The following is a 16288-nucleotide window of genomic DNA, read 5'->3' on the forward strand; positions in this document are numbered from 1 at the left end:
AGAAACACCAAAGTCCTGAGAAAATTAGAGGGTATGCTCAGAAAAGAATGCAGAGCAACCCTGTGTACCATAGCACCTTTTGGCTTCAGAGGCCTTCTGGCCTCAAAGATGCAAGTCTAAGTCTCTACTCCTAAGCATCCTAGCCCTCCCCCATCTTTTGGTGTCAAAGCTAAAGTCCTCTCAGCTTCTCCCTGCTCACCTAGATTCCATCTTCCCCAACAGGCCTCTCTAGAATATTCTAGAAATTTCTGTGCCCCTCTCTGATCTATACTCCCCTCCATCCCCAGACACAAAGCTCTGTCAATTTGGCCTTCTATGCTGTGGGGACCCCGTTTCTCTGCAAATGTCACAGCTTCAGCGCTAGGAAGCTTTACCCAACCCCATGTAGCCCTCAGGCTCGGAGAGCTGAGAGCAAGATGGTAGTGAGGGCCCTGACATTGAGTCCTACAGTACATATTCACTGATATCTGAGCTCCTATGAGTTGGAGGAGAAGATACAGAAAGGGGCCCCAGAGAAGCAGAGGCTAAGAAGGAACTGAGGATAAGGGCAAAGATCTTCCACAAATGAAAGCATATGTTAGATTCCAACTCTGCAACGTTTATTCTCCTGGAAACAATCAATCATCTTTGTTAGTGGTAGTTGAGGGAAAAGTGTATGCTCAGTTCTGTCGAAGCAGACGTGAATGTCTATGCACAGCATCCACAAAGGCCCCGACGTGTTCTGGGTCCATGTCAGGGTAAAGTCCATGGCCCAGGTTGGCAATGTAGCGCTGTGGCCCAAAGTCATCCAGCATCTGCTGCACCAGCTGTCCGATCTCCTCCTGGAGGACCAAAAGGGTACTGGCTACAATGGGGCCAGCAAGCCCCTGTACTCACTACACATAATTGTGACACATACAACATGTAGGTATGTTCCTACTCAGTGTTACTGAGTCATGCAGTCATTAACTCAAAAAAGTTTACTGGATGCTTAGTATGAGCCAGACAACTATAAAAAGAAACTCCTGCTTTCCTAGAGCTCACATGATATGTATAGAGGGACAAACATAAAATAAAGACACACACACATTAATACAACCATATCCACAACCATGGGAGTATACAGACTCACACACACACATAGGGACCCTGGTTACCTCAGATGCATACAGGGCACAGGGGTCCAGGTTGCCCTGCAGGGTCACCGTCTTCCCCACACGTTCCCTGAAAGTAAAGTCAGCGCCATGTTCTGGTGACTGCACATATGACAGCTACACTCTCTCCACCTCACCCTTTATCACTCACCGGGCTTTCTCTGGGGCCACTGTCCAGTCGAGCCCAACCACCTCGTAGCCAGCTTGGGCCAGCTCTTCCAGGGCAAAATGTCCATCTTTAGCAAAGATGATCTGAGGGAAAGGACAGATCTCTGAGGCTACAAAGGGCCTTCCTATGCCCAATAACTTATCTTGGCTGCACCTCTGCTGCCCTCCAGTGGTCACTTCAGTCCATACAGGACACACCCAAAAGTTCCACAGGCCCACCTTCACTTATTCCATCCCCATCCTTACCATGGGTACTGGTGCCAGGCCTGCCTGCTGCAGCCTGGCCTTCACCCGCTTGGACACATCACGGATGTAGGGCAGCGCAAACTGACTGAAGAGCTGTGGGCCAAGATGCCCTGCATGGGACTCAAAGAGCTGCAATGCCTACAGTTGGCGGGGGTGGGGGTTGGGGGGTGGGTTGGTGAAGAGAAATACATAACACACTAAGTATCTCAGGCCCCACACACAACGTTATCTCAATTTTTCCGTAGTGACTTTGGACCCTCATACTGCTTAAGCCTGTAAATCCAGTTCCATTCAAAAAGTTTTGCCTTGGGCGCCTGGGTGGCTCAGTTGGTTAACCGACTGCCTTCGGCTCAGGTCATGATCCTGGAGTCCCAGGATCCAGTCCCACATTGGGCTCCCTGCTCATCAGGAAGTCTGCTTCTCCCTCTGCCCCTCCCCCCTCTCATGTGCTCTCTCACATTCTCTCTCCCTCAAATAAATAAATCTTTAAAAAAAAAAAAGTTTTGCCTTCTCCACATTCCAGTGCTAGCTTTGGTCTTTGAACACATAGCATTGCCAATGTCAATGACAAGGTGGACCTAGGTGCTCCAGTCAGATCATTGTAGGCCAAGCTTCTTTCCTGCCTGGCATTAAGACACCTACCTACCCTCTCAGGTGTAAGGAACTCTACTGCTTCTCATTCTTCTAGACCCCAGCCTTTCTCTCTCTCTCAGGACCCACCTGGGCACCAGCGGCCACTTGTCCCACCAGATATGGGACCAAAGCATCAGTGAGGATGCGAAGCAGCTGGTGACTAGCCTGTGGTTTCTGGTAAAGCCAACGCTTGGCCTGAGCCATGGTGCTTGAGCTGCCACCCTCAATCATGTATGTCATCAGAGTCCACTGCAAAAGGATACAAAGAGAATGTCACAGGTGTAGAAGCCAGACTGATACTTCCCTTGTCTACACCAGACCTGCCAGAGTGATTTCCTCATGCCCAAATCCCTGCCCTGTTCCACATTACCGGGGCACCAGCAAAGCCAATCAGCGGCACACGCCCAGCCAGCCGTTGTCGGGTGAGGGTGATGGCCTGGAACACATAGCCCAGCTCGGAGGTCACTGATGCTGGATCCCGGAGACGTTCTAAGTCCCGCTCTTCTCTTAATGGCTCTGGGAAGCTAGGCCCTTTGCCAGGCACCATAGTCACCTCCATACCCAGTGCCTGGAAGGGAAGAAAATATCTGGATTCCCAACCTGTAACTCTAGGAGGAAAGGCTCTGTTTAGCCCACGCCAAGAAGGAGGAAAAGGAGAATGAAACTTGGCCAAACTCCATCTCTTTCAGCCCAAGTTTTTTCCTCTGTCCAGTGAGGATAAGGACTTATCTTGAGCCTTGATTATCTTTACCCTTTCTTACCCATCAGGTTTGAGCGGGTACCTGGGGTACAACAAGGATGTCAGAGAAGATGATGGCAGCATCCAGAGGGAAGCGACGCAGTGGCTGTAGGGAATAGAAGACAGGTTACTAGTAGGCAAGCTGAGGGCATAAGTCCCTCCCTTTTTTGTGAAGGCCTCACCTGCAAAGTCAATTCACAGCAGGCCTCCGGGGAGCGACAGGTGCTGAAAAAGTCCTGAGCAGCCCGAGTTTCCCTAAACTCTGCAGACAAAAGAAGAAAAGCGAGGCTCAACCTTTTTTTCTTTTTTAATGATTTTATTTATTTGACAGAGAAAGAGACAGCAAGAGAGGGAACACAAGCAGGGGGAGGAGGAGGAGAGGGAGAAGCAGGCTCCCCACTGAGCAGGGAGCCCGGTGCGGGGCTTGATCCCAGGACCCTGGGACCATGACCTGAGCCGAAGGCAGATTCTTAAAAACAGCCACCCAGGCGCCCCAGGGCTCTCAACCTTAGGGAACCTCTGGATCCCTCCCCTACCCCTCAAAATCTTTTCACCCTCCAGAGTTTCACTTAGATCAGGGGCCCTGACCCTGACCTGGTAAGTAGCGGCCTGCCTGCCGCATGCACCAAACGGGAGTGTAGTCTGTGTCTTCTCCCCAGGCTGCTCGCAGGAACGTGTCATTCTTCAGCTCTGGAAAACCCTGGGATCTGGAGATCAGGAAGGGAGGGGGTAGGTGTCAGTAAGCTAGGCCAGGGGTTAGGGGAAGGTCTGGGTTTTTTTGTTTTTTGGGTTTTTTTTTAAGATTTTATTTATTTATTTGACAGAGAGAGACACAGTGAGAGAGGGAACACAAGCAGGGGGAGTGGGAGAGGGAGAAGCAGGCTTCCCGCCGAGCAGGGAGCCCGATGCGGGGCTTGATCCCAAGGAGCCTGGGATCATGACCTGAGCCGAAGGCAGACGCTTAACGACTGGGCCACCCAGGCGCCCCATGGCCTGGGTTCTTAAGGCGGATTCATTCCAACACCACTATCTGCCTTCTCCAGCTAGTTCCTAAGCTGTGGCTCCCCGCCCGTTCCACCTCTTCTTTGCCTATCAGATGGTGCACAAGACTAGAAGGGCCCGCGCTGGGGCCTATATCTTCCACACAGCCCCAACTTCCCCAAGCTCAAAGCCACTGGAGAAACTGGGGGAAGGGCGGAATAAAAGCCCAGTAAGAACCGATCGGGGTCTTTGGACCAGAAAATCTCGGGAACAGGGCCACCAACTGGCTGGTTCGGAAGCTGGTAGATCCCCAGGCTAGGGGACAGTGAATGAGAAAACAGAGAAGACGGTCCCAAAATACGGATCCTAATTGAGGATTAGAAAATCCTGGAGGCATCCCCTAAATGAAAGTCTCTGGAATCCATGGGTGGAGGATTAGGGACTCCAGCGACAGGAGTCGGGTTGGGAGCTCTCCAAAGTGGGGAAAGAGAGGTATAGGGACAGATTCCTGAGATGGAAGACTCAGGTCAGAAGCCACGCAGGCCATACCGCGTGGTGCAGAGAACTCACCCCAACCCGTTTGCCTCCATGATAAGCCTTCGGTAACTGAGAGCACAGTCCCCACTTTAACGTCAACCGGAGTCTGTGAGATCAGGCTCCACCCTTTCCTGGAATGAGCCAAGGCCGCCGCCATGTTGAAAGTCACATGATCAGACACCGGCCTTTAGCTCCGGGGCTGCCCCGGCTGCTGCCTGGAGGACCCCACCCTCCCTCCACCGTAAAGTCCGCTGTAGCGTCGCAGCAACAAACGCCCCGCCCGCCAAGAACTCCGCAAATAACTACCTTACCGTGGCATCAGGAATTTCCTCTCCTCTGATAGCCTGGAAATCCGGAAGTTTCGGCCGAGGCTCATCTTACTCCCCTGCTCCATGATTCTAAGAATCTTATGCCTAGCGACCAGGCACAGAGTGGATTAAAGAACCTAACTGTACAGGGAAATGAAATAATTTAATATTTATAATACTGGGGCACCTGGGTGGCTCAATCGGTTAAGTGTGGGACTTGCGATTTCGGCTCAGGTCATGATCTCTTGGGTCCTGAGACTGAGTCTCCAGTGGGACTCCACACTCCTCTGGGAGTCCGCTTGGGATTCTCTCCCTCTGCCGGTACCCCGACTCATGTGTGTGCAGGCACCCCTTTCTCTTTAGAATAAGTCTTTTAAAAATATATATTATCTATTAAGAGGTGGGCACTGTAGTAGGTGCAGAAGTTACAGCGGTCATCAAGACAGCCCTTTCCTTTAAGGAGCTACAGACTAGTGGATCAGCAATCATAATGTTTTAAGAGGAAAAGGCTAGAAGCAGCTAGCAAGGCTCCTTCCTTAACTGGGGAAAGCTGTGGGGGTGTTCCAAGCAGAGGGAACAGCATGTGCAAAGAGAAGATGCAAAAGAACAAATGGCTATTATGGGAACCAGAAGACCAATCTGGTGGAATTAAAGAGGCTAGAGATGTCTTCAGGGTACAGGTCATGCGGGCTCTTGTGAGATTCATTTGTCCACTTTATTCTGTAGTAGCATGGTAGCATACAGATAGGTTGGAGAGAGAGGAAGAGGTCACTATGTTCCCAACTTCCTAGGGAGAAAAAAAAAGGGAAACTAACAATTACATGGGATCATATTTTCTTTCTTTCTTGATAATTTTGATTATTTGAAAACTATATCCCAAAACAAAGTTTCCATCCAAGTGTCCATCAACAGATGAATGGATAAACAACATGTAGTATGTACATAAAATGGAATATTAGTTGACCTGTAAAAAAAAAATTAAGTTCTATTCATGCTATAGTACGGTTGTAATATTATTCTAAGTTAAATAAGACAGACCCAAAAGGACAAATATTATATGGTTCCATTTATGAAATATCTAGAATAGGCTAATTCATAGAAGCAGAAAGTAGATTAGAGTTTACAGAGCAGGCCATGAGGAGTTATTGCTTAAAGAGAAAGCCTTTCTGCTTGGAATGATGCAAAGTTTTGGGAATAGGTAATTGTACTCTTAAAATGGTTAACAACAAATTTACACTTATTTTACCCCAATTTTTAAAAATATATCAAGGGCGCCTGGGTGGCTCAGTTGGTTAAGCGACTGCCTTCGGCTCAGGTCATGATTCTGGAGTCCCAGGATCGAGTCCCGCATCGGGCTCCCCGCTCGGCAGGGAGTCTGCTTCTCCCTCTGACCCTCTTCCCTCTCGTGCTCTCTCTTTCTCTCTCTCTCAAATGAATAAATAAAATCTTAAAAAAAAAAAAACTTTAAAAAAAATAAAAATAAAAAAATAAAAATAAAAATATATCAAAAACCATTGTACACTTTAAATGGGTGACTTAGATGTAATATGAATTATGTATCAATAAAACTTTTTTAAAGCTGTTTGCAGGGGAGGGCGGGAGACAAAATTTCCTTTTCCTCCATGATTATACTTCACTAACAGCTCCTGTCCATTTTTTTGCCTCCATCCTAGCCAGCCACCTTGGACCTTTCTTCCCACATTGGACCTTTCCTCTCATATGGTTCAGAATTACTGGGAGAAACTGGATAATGACCACCAGTGTCCTAGAATTAGGAGTAACCACCAGGATTAACCCCGAATGACTCAAGATTCCTGTCAGTGGTAGGGCTGAGGAGGGGATTATTCTCCCCCCAAACATTTTAGCAACACTGCCCCTAGGATGAGGAGCTGAGAGGATGTCTATTAGATTTTTAAAGATTCTTCTGGTTGGAGTATGACTCGTGGGGGTGGGAAGGCAAAAAACAGGCCAGAGAACCAGAAAAATGTCTGTTGCAATGATCCAGGCTAGATAGAATGGTGGTTCAATGAGGGTATAAAATGGTGGCAGCAATGAGGATGGACAGGGAGAGATGGATCAGGTAAAGACAACTGAACTTGGCTCTGGTTGGCTCAGCGCGAGGCACATTGGTTTGTAATAAGTTGAAGTATCCGAGTACACAGGGTAATACGGCGGGCGCGCGGGGTGCCCTTAGTCCAGAACTTACGGCGAAGGCTGGCCGAAGGCGGGGCAGAGCGTGGTGGGAAGGTTGGTCAGTCTTCGCGGCGGCGGCTCCCGGAGCCAAACCGCCGCCCCTGGGCTTTCCTTTGCCACTTCACCATGGCAGGCCCAGGGCCGGGCGCGGCTCTAGAGTCCCCGCGGCAGTTGCTGGGCCGCGTGCGCTTCCTGGCAGAGGCAGCGCAGAGCCTCCGCGCCGGACGGCCGCTGCCGGCGGCGCTGGCCTTCGTGCCACGCGAGGTGCTCTACAAGCTTTACAAGGACCCGGCGGGTCCGTCGCGCGTGTTGCTGCCGGTGTGGGAGGCGGAGGGCCTGGGGCTGCGTGTGGGAGCCGCGGGCTCCGCGCCTGGTACCGGCTCCGGGCCCCTCCGCGCTGCCCGGGATAGCATTGAGCTTCGGCGCGGCGCCTGCGTGCGTACTACCGGCGAGGAGCTGTGCAACGGCCACGGGCTCTGGGTGAAGCTAACCAAGGTACTCCCTGGCCTGCCCTGGGCCCCGCAGAAGACTCCCGGCGCCAGGGAAGCCCCAGGCTGTTCCCTTCCTATCCCCAATCTTGAGCTAGCATTGAGTTCCGTGTCCTTTGCCTTGGGCCGGGCAGGGCGGGCAGCTGGGCAGTTCCCTGACGGCGGTGACCGCCTTGCGCGTCTCGGCAGGAGCAGCTGGCAGAACACCTGGGCGACTGCGGGCTCAACGAAGGCTGGCTGCTGGTGTGCCGACCGGCGGAGGGCGGGGCCCGCCTCGTACCCATCGACACTCCAGACCACCTCCAGCGGCAGCAGCAGCTCTTCGGCGTGGACTACCGACCGGTGCTCAGGTCCTGCAATTGAAGGGGCGAGGCTTGCTGCCGGTTGGTTTGGCCCGGAAGGGCTGGAAACTAGGCGGGCACAGGCCGGGAGGTGGGATATGGAGTGAAGGCAGGGTTAAAGGCAGGAAGGGGCGGGACCTGAATGGGGCTGGGGTGGAGCTTCTGGAGGCACAGTTTGGTGGAGATTGAGCTCTGGAGAAAGCTCTCTGGGGGTGTCCCGCTGCCCACTGATGTCTCCCCATCCCCTACTCTGTGCCCACAGATGGGAACAGGTGGTGGACTTGACATACTCTCATCGCCTTGGATCAAGGCCCCAGCCAGCCGAGGCATACACGGAAGCTGTACAAAGATTACTGTGAGTGAGCTGGGGTGGGATAGGGAGAAAGAATCTCCAGGTCTGGGCCTGACCTAATTAGGGACTTGGGGTTGCGTAGCTATGTGCCCCCGACGTGGACCTACGAGTGCGACGAGGACCTGATCCACTTCTTGTACGACCACCTGGGCAAGGAGGATGAGAACCTGGGTAGCGTGAAGCAGTATGTGGAGAGCATAGACGTTTCCTCCTACACGGTGGGTGCTGGGACTCCTCCCACCCCAAGCAAGATGTCACTTCTTGCTAGATCCAGAACCCTCACCTTTAGGCCAGGGCCAAGCCTAAATCCCCACAGGCCAGACTCAGTCCAGCACCCCATTTTGGAAGTTCTGTAGGAATCCCTAGACACTTCCCCCATGCTAACTGTGCTTTTAACCCAGCTCCGTGTGCAGGGAGTGAGGTAAACACTGTCTCCACCTCTCTGCCCCTCCCCAGGAGGAGTTCAATGTGTCCTGCCTGACAGACAGCAATGCAGACACCTACTGGGAGAGTGATGGGTCCCAGTGCCAGCACTGGGTACGGCTTACCATGAAAAAGGGCACCATTGTCAAGTGAGTGGGCTCTGAGGTAGGACAGAGTGGGTGGGCCCCATGCCTGTAAGTGTACAGAGATCCGTGTGCATACTCTGACCACCCAGGAAGCTGCTACTCACAGTGGATACCACAGATGACAACTTTATGCCAAAGCGAGTAGTGATCTATGGAGGCGAAGGAGACAACCTGAAGAAGCTGAGTGACGTGAGCATTGATGAGTGAGTTAACAAGCTGGTCTGGGAGGGGAAATGAGGCATGATCCTAGCAATGGGGCCTGGCCCCACTTGGAAGTATAAGGTCAGGTGAGAGCCCAGCAATCCCTGAAGGCAAGGGATATTCAAAGTGCCTCACATCCATCTCCTCAGGACCCTGATCGGGGATGTATGTGTCCTGGAGGACATGACCGTTCACCTTCCAGTCATTGAGATCCGCATCGTCGAGTGCCGAGGTAGGGCTTCGGGCGATAAGGGGGGAAAGGGAATCCCAGTGTATAGATAGTGGCTAGCTGGTAGTGAGTATGGAGAAGAAATGGGCTTGGAGTTGGGATGCGGGTGATAGCTGAACTAAGTCCAAGATGTGAAGCTTTGGACCTGAGCCAGGTAGGAGGCACCAGGTATAGGCCTGCCTTAAAACCGTAGAAGTGGTTGGGCTCATCTGAAGAGGAACTGAGTTGGGATCCTCAGGCATTCCAATATTAGAGGGATGGATGGAGGAACCGGCAAAGAATATGATAATCAGAGTCAGATGAGTAGAAGGGCATCTCAAAGGTCCCAGGTTTCTAGGGGCTAAAGGTAACAAAAGCCTGAGCATTCAGGAGCCATTCTTAGGTCTGAGGGCCGAGGAGGCAGCTAGTACCCTAAGTAACCTCTGTCTGACTTCTTCCCCCAGATGATGGGATTGATGTGCGTCTTCGAGGGATCAAGATCAAGTCATCTAGACAGCGGGAACTAGGGTTGAATGCAGACCTGTTTCAGCCGACCAGTCTGGTGCGATATCCACGTCTGGAAGGCACTGACCCTGAAGTTCTGTACCGCAGAGCTGTTCTCCTGCAGAGGTGGCTGTGGTCCTGTGCCTGCCCAGCCCTTCCTTCTCCCAATCCTGAACCCTCTTTATCCGTATGAAGGAGGTTCCCCAGGCCCTATACTGTAAGCTGTTCCACTTCAAGAGTGTCAGAGCAGATCCTGGGTCCTGCCTTCTCCCGTCCTCGTGTGTTGGGGAGTGAGGGGGTCTTAAATCCATTCCACCCTCTTTAGTTGCATTATCTTTACCCACTCACCCCAGATTCATAAAGATCCTAGACAGTGTCCTGCACCACCTGGTACCTGCCTGGGACCACACACTGGGCACCTTCAGTGAGATTAAGGTGAGCTTGCCCCCCCCCCCAGTATTGGTGTCAGCAGTGGGCTCCTTCTTCTGCTCATGCAAGTGTTCTCTTTTCTACATAGTTCTTAAAACCTACTCTAGGCCTGGACCTTTGCTGGGCTCTAGGAACGTAGGAAGAAAGCCAGACACAAATAGTTAAAATGTAGTGTTTGGGATGCCATTCTCCCAGATAGTATGTGAAATACATAAGAGCTGGGGGAGGAGAAGTATCAGCGTAGACAGGGGACGCTGCGAGAAAGGTACTTGCTGGGAGTTGTTAGCTGCTGAGGATAACCGGAGAGCAGCGCGCAGGTAGGTGTGTGTATGACTTGGGGATGAGGCTGGGTAGGCAAACAGTGGGCCCTGATAGCAGAGGGCACCATGGGCCAGGCTGTGAAGGAGGTCAGTGGAGGAGGTCAGTCCTAGGTCTGACCTAGCACACTATCACTGTGAAGGAGGTCAGTCCTAGGTCACTGGAGTCATCGGAAAGGTTTTAAGTAGGTAATGACAAAGTTTGATTTTTTTGTTTCAGAAAGCTCCCCCTGGTGGTTGTACTAAGGAAGAAACTGGAAACAAGGAAGGGGGAGTGCGGTGGGGGGGATGGGCTAGGCATGGGCTGGAATTATGGAATTGGGTCCAGGCATAGAGGAAGGTTCCAGACCCTGGACAGACACTGACTGCCTGCCAGTCTTGCTCTGTCCGCCTCTCTTCACCAGCAAGTGAAGCAGTTCCTGCTGCTGTCACGCCAGAGGCCAGGCCTGGTGGCCCAGTGCCTGCGTGACTCCGAGAGCAGCAAGCCCAGCTTCATGCCACGCCTGTACATCAACCGGCGCCTCGCCATGGAGCATCGTGCCTGCCCCTTAAGGGACCCTGCCTGCAAGAATGCAGTCTTCACCCAGGTCTGGACCACCTGGGGTCGATCGAAGGGAAGATCAGTAAAGGGTCTGGGGACTGGGCCATGAGGGACCTAAGTAAGGTCTTTGGGCCACAGTGGGGCAAGATCTTGACACAGACTTTCCTACAACTCCCTTCCATTTCCCCTGCCCCCAGGTTTATGAAGGCCTCAAGCCCTCCGACAAGTATGAAAAGCCTTTGGACTACAGGTATAGCATGAGGGTGAGGGACTTGTGCTGGGCCCACGTAAACTATACATCCCCGCACACTGCCTCTGGAACCCCTCACCATTACCCCTGTGGCCCCTACTCCTGGCTGGGGTCTGGGCTGGTGAAATGTCCTGAACCCTGACCCAGCATGGTAACAAAGATCCACCCCATCTTACAGGTGGCCCATGCGCTATGACCAGTGGTGGGAGTGTAAATTCATTGCAGAAGGCATCATTGACCAAGGTGAGGCCCTGAGGAAGGATAATGAGGGTCCTGCCCTATTTAGAGTGGTAGAGGCTTCTGGGGTCACAGCTAACCAAGATAGAGGACCTGTTTATTACCTCTTTATGGGGGCTGGGGCTCTTGAGTGCCCCAGCTGAGGGCATCTGTCTGTCATTTCAGGGGGTGGTTTTCGGGATAGCCTGGCAGACATGTCAGAAGAGTTGTGCCCTAGCTCAGCAGACACCCCTGTGCCTCTGCCCTTCTTTGTGCGCACAGCCAACCAGGTAATCTCCTATCCCTACTTTTCAAGTTGTTTCTGCTGCTCTTCTCTGCAAACCTCCCAGGTGCTGACCTAGAGAGGGGGCAGAGGAGGGACCAAGTTGCCTGGGGCAGCCTCTGGGCAGACAGGGAAGGAGGAGCAGTCAGAGGGATCATTCAGGGCCTCCGGTGGAAGGTGTGCAGGCAAGTCTTTGGAGAGTCTGGGGCAACAAACTAGGGTCTATTCCACGCCATGCTAACAGCTCTGTCTTGGGAGCAGGGCAATGGCACTGGTGAGGCGCGGGACATGTACGTGCCCAACCCCTCCTGCCGAGACTTTGCCAAATACGAGTGGATCGGACAGCTGATGGGGGCTGCCCTTCGGGGTAAGGAATTCCTGGTGAGTAGCCTAATAATCTCCACCTCCATCAGATCAGCCCGGGCCCTAGAAGGAAGAAGGGCCAGCTAAACCTGGGCAGCCCAAGATGAGAATACAGTAGTATTTGTCCCATAGGTCCTGGCTCTGCCTGGTTTCGTGTGGAAGCAGCTCTCTGGTGAGGAGGTGAGCTGGAGCAAGGACTTCCCAGCTGTGGACTCCGTGCTGGTAAGTAGGGCCTGGACCCGGCGTTTCCTCTGCACAGCCCCTGAAAGTCACTGTTCCCCAAGGGTGTCCTGAACCTTCTCTAACCTCACACATGCTCCTTTGCCAATTCCTTCTGTTCCCGTGGTTTCAAGTACTGTCTTTATTCTGGTGATCCCCAAATCCTTACCTCTAACTCCAGCCTCTTTCCTAAGCCTGGACCCATATATGCATCTGCCTGCTGGACATCTGCCCCAGGATGGCACCTCAGGCTCAGCACAGTCTTCATCACCTCCCCATTCTACTGCCCTCTAGGGCTGTCTCAGAATGGCACCACTGCCCACCCCTCCCCTATGCCAGGGCCCTCAGTGCCATCCTTCACTCCTCCTCCTCCCCCACCTCCTCCTTTCTGTCACATCTCCCTCTGGAAACTGCCCACTTCTTCAATCTTCCTGGTTCAGGCCACCTTCCTTTCTGACACTACCACTGACTACAAAGCTGGGGTTCCTATCTCCGTTCTTACCCAAGTGATCTCCAGCAGCCAGAGTAATTCATTTCCTTCCCCTTGTTTAAACCCTTCAGTGGCTCTGCCCTGGGCTTAGGGTAAAATGCAGAACCTGACAAAGCTTTATATGATCTCTGTATCTCTGGCCACTTGGCTCCAGCCAAACAGATTTACACAGGTCTCTTGCTCTTTCTACTTGTTTTCAAGGTGTTCTCTGTCCTGACTTCCTTGTGGCCCAGCAAACTCACAGGCATCATTTGGGTCTCAGCTTAGATGCCATTTCTTCCAGGGTACCTTCCCTGGCAGCCAAGGCTGGCGAGGTGTTGTCTTGATGCTCTCACAGGCCTTGTTCCGACCCCTCACTGCCCTCATCGCCCGCATGGGGACTGCCTTGTCTAGCTGTCTCTCCCGCTTCCCTGTCAGCATCTTGAGAGAAAACAAGGACTGTCTTCACAATGAAAGGCCAACCTCCTTGCCTCTCTCCAACCCCCAGGTGAAGCTCTTGGAAGTGATGGAAGGCATGGACAAGGAGACATTTGAGTTCAAATTTGGGAAGGAGCTAACATTCACCACTGTACTGAGTGATCAGCAAGTAGTAGAGTTGATCCCTGGGGGTGCAGGCATCGTGGTGGGATACGAGGACCGTTCCCGTTTCATCCAACTGGTGCAGAAGACCCGGCTCGAAGAGAGCAAGGAGCAGGTACCACCCAGAGGCTGGCAGAACAGAGAGTTTTGCACAGCTCCTAATAGGCAGAGCCCAGCCTGATAGGCCACCAGTACCCGATCACAAGAACTCTGGCCCCACTGTTCCTCTGCTCCACAGTCCTTCTCAGTGGGGTTCAGAGATGGCCCCCAGTGCTGAACAAAGATCATGTCCCCCATTATCTCTGTGAGTGGAGGCCAAGTACCCCACCACACACTGACTCGGGAGCTGTAACTCCTTTCCTAGCCAGGCCTTTCCCTCCCTCCCCAGCTGGCAGCCATGCAGGCAGGTCTGCTGAAGGTGGTGCCGCAGGCTGTGCTGGACTTGCTGACCTGGCAGGAACTGGAAAAGAAGGTGTGCGGGGACCCAGAGGTCACCGTGGACGCTCTGCGCAAGCTCAGTGAGTGTGGGGCAGGGAAGTGCAGGGCTGGGGGCTTAAGGACTAGGTAGGTTGGGACCTAAGAATGAATCTGCCCGCATCCCCAGCCCGGTTTGAGGACTTTGAGCCATCAGACACTCGGGTGCAGTATTTCTGGGAAGCACTGAACAACTTCACCAACGGTGAGTGGAAGAGGGGAGAGTGATGCCTGGGCTCGGATTCCACTTGTGGGATACCGAGGCAGGGCAGAAGTTGTGGACACCCCCCCCCCCCCCATCCCCCCCCCTGTCAGCGCAGACCCTGATTTCCTTCTCTGTCCAGAGGATCGGAGCCGCTTCCTGCGCTTTGTCACTGGCCGCAGCCGGCTACCAGCACGGATCTACATCTACCCAGACAAACTGGGGTGAGTGGGGCCATAGCCGGGCGGGGCTTGCTTGCCAAAGGGGCTGTGGCTGGCTCTGCCTTCTCCCTGCACACTCACACGTCAGACCCCTACCCTTTGTCCCTACAATTCTTCCTAATCTGTGGTCCATCCATGCCCCCAGCTACGAAACCACAGACGCACTGCCAGAGTCTTCCACTTGTTCCAGCACCCTCTTCCTACCGCACTACGCCAGGTGGGTCTCCTAGGCTGGAGCCTAGAGAGTGGGGAGTGGGGGAAGGAGCGGCATCCTAGGATGGAGGAGGACTTCGAGTACTGAAGTGCACGAACTGGAGTCCCCTTGCCCCTAGCCCGTGTGCACTGGCCCTGGTGGTGATGGAAGGCCTCTGCACCTGGCGCTGACCACATCCCTGTCTCCCTCAGTGCCAAGGTGTGCGAGGAGAAGCTCCGCTATGCCGCATACAACTGCGTGGCCATTGACACCGACATGAGCCCTTGGGAAGAGTGAGGCGGCACCAGGGGGCAGCCTCGGGCCAGCGGGACTGTGCCTGCACAGGTCCCACTAGGCGGCGCACAGGGTAAAGACACAGTCCCTGGACCTGTTGGGGTCTGCGCGCTCCTGACCTGAGCTGGCAATCTCCGAAAGACAGTACACCCCTGTATCTGGTTGGAGTGGGGGCGGTTGACTGACCCTGGTGGCCCAGCCCCGCAGACCCACAAGCCCTATGCGTGCTCGGGCTTGCTTCCCGAGTTATTTAGCCTCTGTGAGAGGGAATCTTCCCACAAGCCCAGCGCAAGCTGCCAGGCCTGAGCTACTTGAAGGGGGCCTTCTAGCTCCCCACCCCATGGACTTTACTTCAGGGTTTGGTTGTTTTTTGTTTTTTGGGGGGTTTGGGGGTGTTTTGTTTTGTTTTGTTTTTTCGGTTCCTCCTTTTTTCTCCTTGTTTTTCTCTGGCTTCAGCCTGGATTCAAAGCTAAAACCTCTGGAGGGTAGTGGAGGCTCCTCCCCAGACAAGGCATCAGGGATAGATGGAGAGTAATGGCCATCCTCTTTGGTCACCTGCCCCAAGAATGAAGCAGCAGCTGAGCACCTTCTCCCTCACATACTTATCTTTTCCTCCTCTCCCTCCATACCCAAAGTGTGAGCTCTGCCCTTCCTCCAACCCAGTCTTAACTGACAAAGTGCCACCACCTTCCCTGGCTCAGAACCTACATCTACTCAACATTAAATCTTTACTACCACCACCATCACACCATATTCAACCCTTACGCATCACCTCCAGGCTGATTCCCCATCTGCTGTGTCATCCCCAAGATGGTGCAAGGTTAAGGCCAGTTATGTCCTTTCTGAAGTCTTCAGTAGCTCCTTTTCACCCAATCAAAGCCTAGACTTTAAACCTGCTCCTAAGTCTTAACGCAGGTCCCTGCCCTAGTCCTCCCTCCCTTAAGGGCCTCCATGACACTCCATCAAAGAAGGTCTTACACATGGGAAAGTTTAATAAATGGATGTATTCATTCCTTCAGAATGTGTTTATTGGGCTACTGGGGAATGGCAGGGAAGGTTCTTCTAGGACTTTAGGGACCTGGGCTGGAAGCCAGGGAGATTGTGTGTCAAGTGGGAGTGGTGGGTCTTCATAGTGACAGGCATTAAATCTGAAGCTGAGCAGGGAAATAAGGGTGCTACTATGGGGAGAGGTGGTTCACGGAGCCTGGCCTGGCATCTTCTGGGATGGGTGTGGTGATTTAGAGGATGGGAGCCCACCTTCAGGAACCAGGTGGGCGGAAGAACTTGACATCGTAAAAGACAAAGCCTTGAGATGGCTGATAAACCAGCCAGGTCAAACTGTTGACAAAAGAGGCAGCGGCATATCTCCCCATCCACACTCAACACGGCCTCTAGTTACCACACAGCTAAGAAGCTGTCTTTAAGACCAAGTACCAGGTGAGAGATCTCCTGCACATAGAGACCAGCCCCCCTCCCCCAGCGGAAGAAGTCAGTGTCAAACACAGTCTCAAGGGAAGTGGCATTCTCCCAGCACTACTCCACGCTGCCCTCTAGGGCGAGTCCTGCTGCTACCCTGGCTGGGAAACGCCAGGCCTTGGCCTTGAGCCCCGCCCCCT

The 16288-nt window shown here is 53.1% G+C and overlaps 2 protein-coding genes across 3 annotated transcripts; one reads left to right on the top strand and one right to left on the bottom strand.

The window, feature by feature from the left end:
• Nucleotides 1–577: 577 nt before the first annotated feature.
• Nucleotides 578–7090, bottom strand: UROD (uroporphyrinogen decarboxylase). 2 transcript variants are annotated; one of them, XM_025856327.2, is made up of 11 exons: nucleotides 6952–7090; nucleotides 4749–5532; nucleotides 3514–3626; nucleotides 3102–3181; nucleotides 2963–3025; nucleotides 2551–2748; nucleotides 2268–2429; nucleotides 1548–1685; nucleotides 1285–1385; nucleotides 1137–1203; nucleotides 578–821 (listed from the first exon to the last, which is right to left on the bottom strand). In XM_025856327.2, exons 2-11 carry the CDS (start codon nucleotides 4829–4831, stop codon nucleotides 660–662), a joined length of 1167 nt encoding a protein of 388 aa, XP_025712112.1. In that variant the 5' UTR covers nucleotides 4832–5532; nucleotides 6952–7090; the 3' UTR covers nucleotides 578–659. The 2 variants fall into 2 exon arrangements, with proteins under 2 accessions (XP_025712112.1, XP_025712113.1); XM_025856328.2 differs by lacking the exons at nucleotides 4749–5532; nucleotides 6952–7090 and adding an exon at nucleotides 4471–4627.
• Nucleotides 7065–15693, top strand: HECTD3 (HECT domain E3 ubiquitin protein ligase 3). The gene is made up of 21 exons (XM_025856326.2): nucleotides 7065–7433; nucleotides 7616–7776; nucleotides 8030–8122; nucleotides 8202–8337; nucleotides 8576–8691; nucleotides 8778–8891; nucleotides 9039–9121; nucleotides 9562–9727; nucleotides 9955–10036; nucleotides 10752–10934; nucleotides 11086–11138; nucleotides 11317–11381; nucleotides 11541–11644; nucleotides 11899–12018; nucleotides 12133–12222; nucleotides 13197–13403; nucleotides 13677–13806; nucleotides 13893–13967; nucleotides 14107–14188; nucleotides 14331–14402; nucleotides 14591–15693. Exons 1-21 carry the CDS (start codon nucleotides 7065–7067, stop codon nucleotides 14673–14675), a joined length of 2586 nt encoding a protein of 861 aa, XP_025712111.1. The 3' UTR covers nucleotides 14676–15693.
• Nucleotides 15694–16288: the final 595 nt, after the last annotated feature.

This window comes from Callorhinus ursinus, unplaced genomic scaffold (assembly GCF_003265705.2).
Source record: "Callorhinus ursinus isolate GAN/ISIS: 27379988/994484 unplaced genomic scaffold, GSC_fseal_2.0 scaffold18, whole genome shotgun sequence".
Taxonomy (NCBI): domain Eukaryota; kingdom Metazoa; phylum Chordata; class Mammalia; order Carnivora; family Otariidae; genus Callorhinus; species Callorhinus ursinus.